Below are 1,075 nucleotides of genomic sequence, written 5' to 3' on the forward strand. Positions count from 1 at the left end.
CGGACTGGGCACTGTAAGAAGCTGAGGGCTGGGCACTGTAAGATGCTGCCTGGGCTCCATAAGCTAGTGAGGAGGCTGCAGACTGGGCACCATAGGAGGCTGCTTGAGCCCCATAGGAACCTAGGGAAGAAGCTGCTCCCTGTGTGTTATAGGAAGAAGCAGCCGCACGAACCCCATACGAAGAGGCAGCTTGGGCGCCGTAAGAGGATGGCTGGTTACCATATGAAGCAAGGGAGGAGCCCTGAGCCCCATAGGAGTTAAGCGAAGAAGCTGCAGCTGCCTGACCTCCATAGGTGGAAAGGGCAGAGGCTGAGGGCTGGACTCCACCATACGGGCCAAGTGAGGAGGCTGCAGCAGACTGGGAACTAGGGCTAGCCAGCTGACCCCTGTATGGGGCCCCAAGGGAGACAGACAGCTGAGCATGGTAAGAAGGTGCCTGAGCTGTCATGGGCTGAGTCCAATAGCCGACACACAAAGAGGCAGAAGGCTGGGCCCTATATGCAGCTCCCAGAGACACTGAGGGTTGGGCCCGATAGGTGGCTGGCTGGGCCATCAGTGGAGCCACATAAGAGGCTCGAGGAGGTGAACGGCTCAGGGGGCTGCGGTAGCGACCAAAGAATGGTGGTGTGGGCTGATGGGCTTGCCCATCAAAGCCACCAGTGCTGTTGCCAAAAGCCTGCTGGTAGTCGAAGGTGGCAGAGAAGCCACCAGTTCCATGGAATGCTGTATCTCCAGCCCCTGGTTTCTTGGTCTTGTCCCCAGACTGGATAGCCAGGGCAGGCCCCTTCTTCTGCCCCTTGGTTGAGAGTTCCACGTTGATGCGCTTGCCCTTCACTTCTTTGCCGTTGAGCTGCGCGATGGCGGCTTTGGCATCTGCTTCCTTCTCCATGTGAACAAACGCGTAGTCTGATAAAGCAGCAGACAGAGGATTAGCAATTAGGGGGGCAGGGCATGCTACCTGTTGGGTCCCAAACTGGACACACAACAGCACCCAGCTGTTGCCAGCTACATCCAGGTCTCTAAACCCTTCTCTATGTGAGTGTGCCATGAAGTGTGGCTGGTGTGTGACACAACT

The 1,075-nt window shown here is 57.3% G+C and overlaps 2 protein-coding genes across 4 annotated transcripts in view; both read right to left on the reverse strand.

Moving 5' to 3' along the window:
- Nucleotides 1-1,075, reverse strand: part of LOC116103346 (RNA-binding protein 4) — a 71,448-nt gene that overhangs the window by 58,058 nt on the left and 12,315 nt on the right. The window contains exon 2 of one of the 3 annotated variants that reach the window (XM_031389217.1): nt 798-906. The exons of the other annotated variants lie outside the window; for them this stretch is intronic. Within the exon in view, the coding sequence (XP_031245077.1) occupies nt 798-906 (109 nt within the window). The remainder of the gene's footprint in view (nt 1-797; nt 907-1,075) is intronic. 3 annotated transcript variants of the gene reach the window in all.
- LOC116103350 (RNA-binding protein 14-like) overlaps nt 1-1,075 on the reverse strand; it is a 47,552-nt gene that overhangs the window by 19,137 nt on the left and 27,340 nt on the right. The gene's annotated exons all lie outside the window — the stretch shown is intronic.

The sequence above is a fragment of the Mastomys coucha genome, unplaced genomic scaffold, assembly GCF_008632895.1.
Source record: "Mastomys coucha isolate ucsf_1 unplaced genomic scaffold, UCSF_Mcou_1 pScaffold21, whole genome shotgun sequence".
In the NCBI taxonomy this organism is placed as follows: domain Eukaryota; kingdom Metazoa; phylum Chordata; class Mammalia; order Rodentia; family Muridae; genus Mastomys; species Mastomys coucha.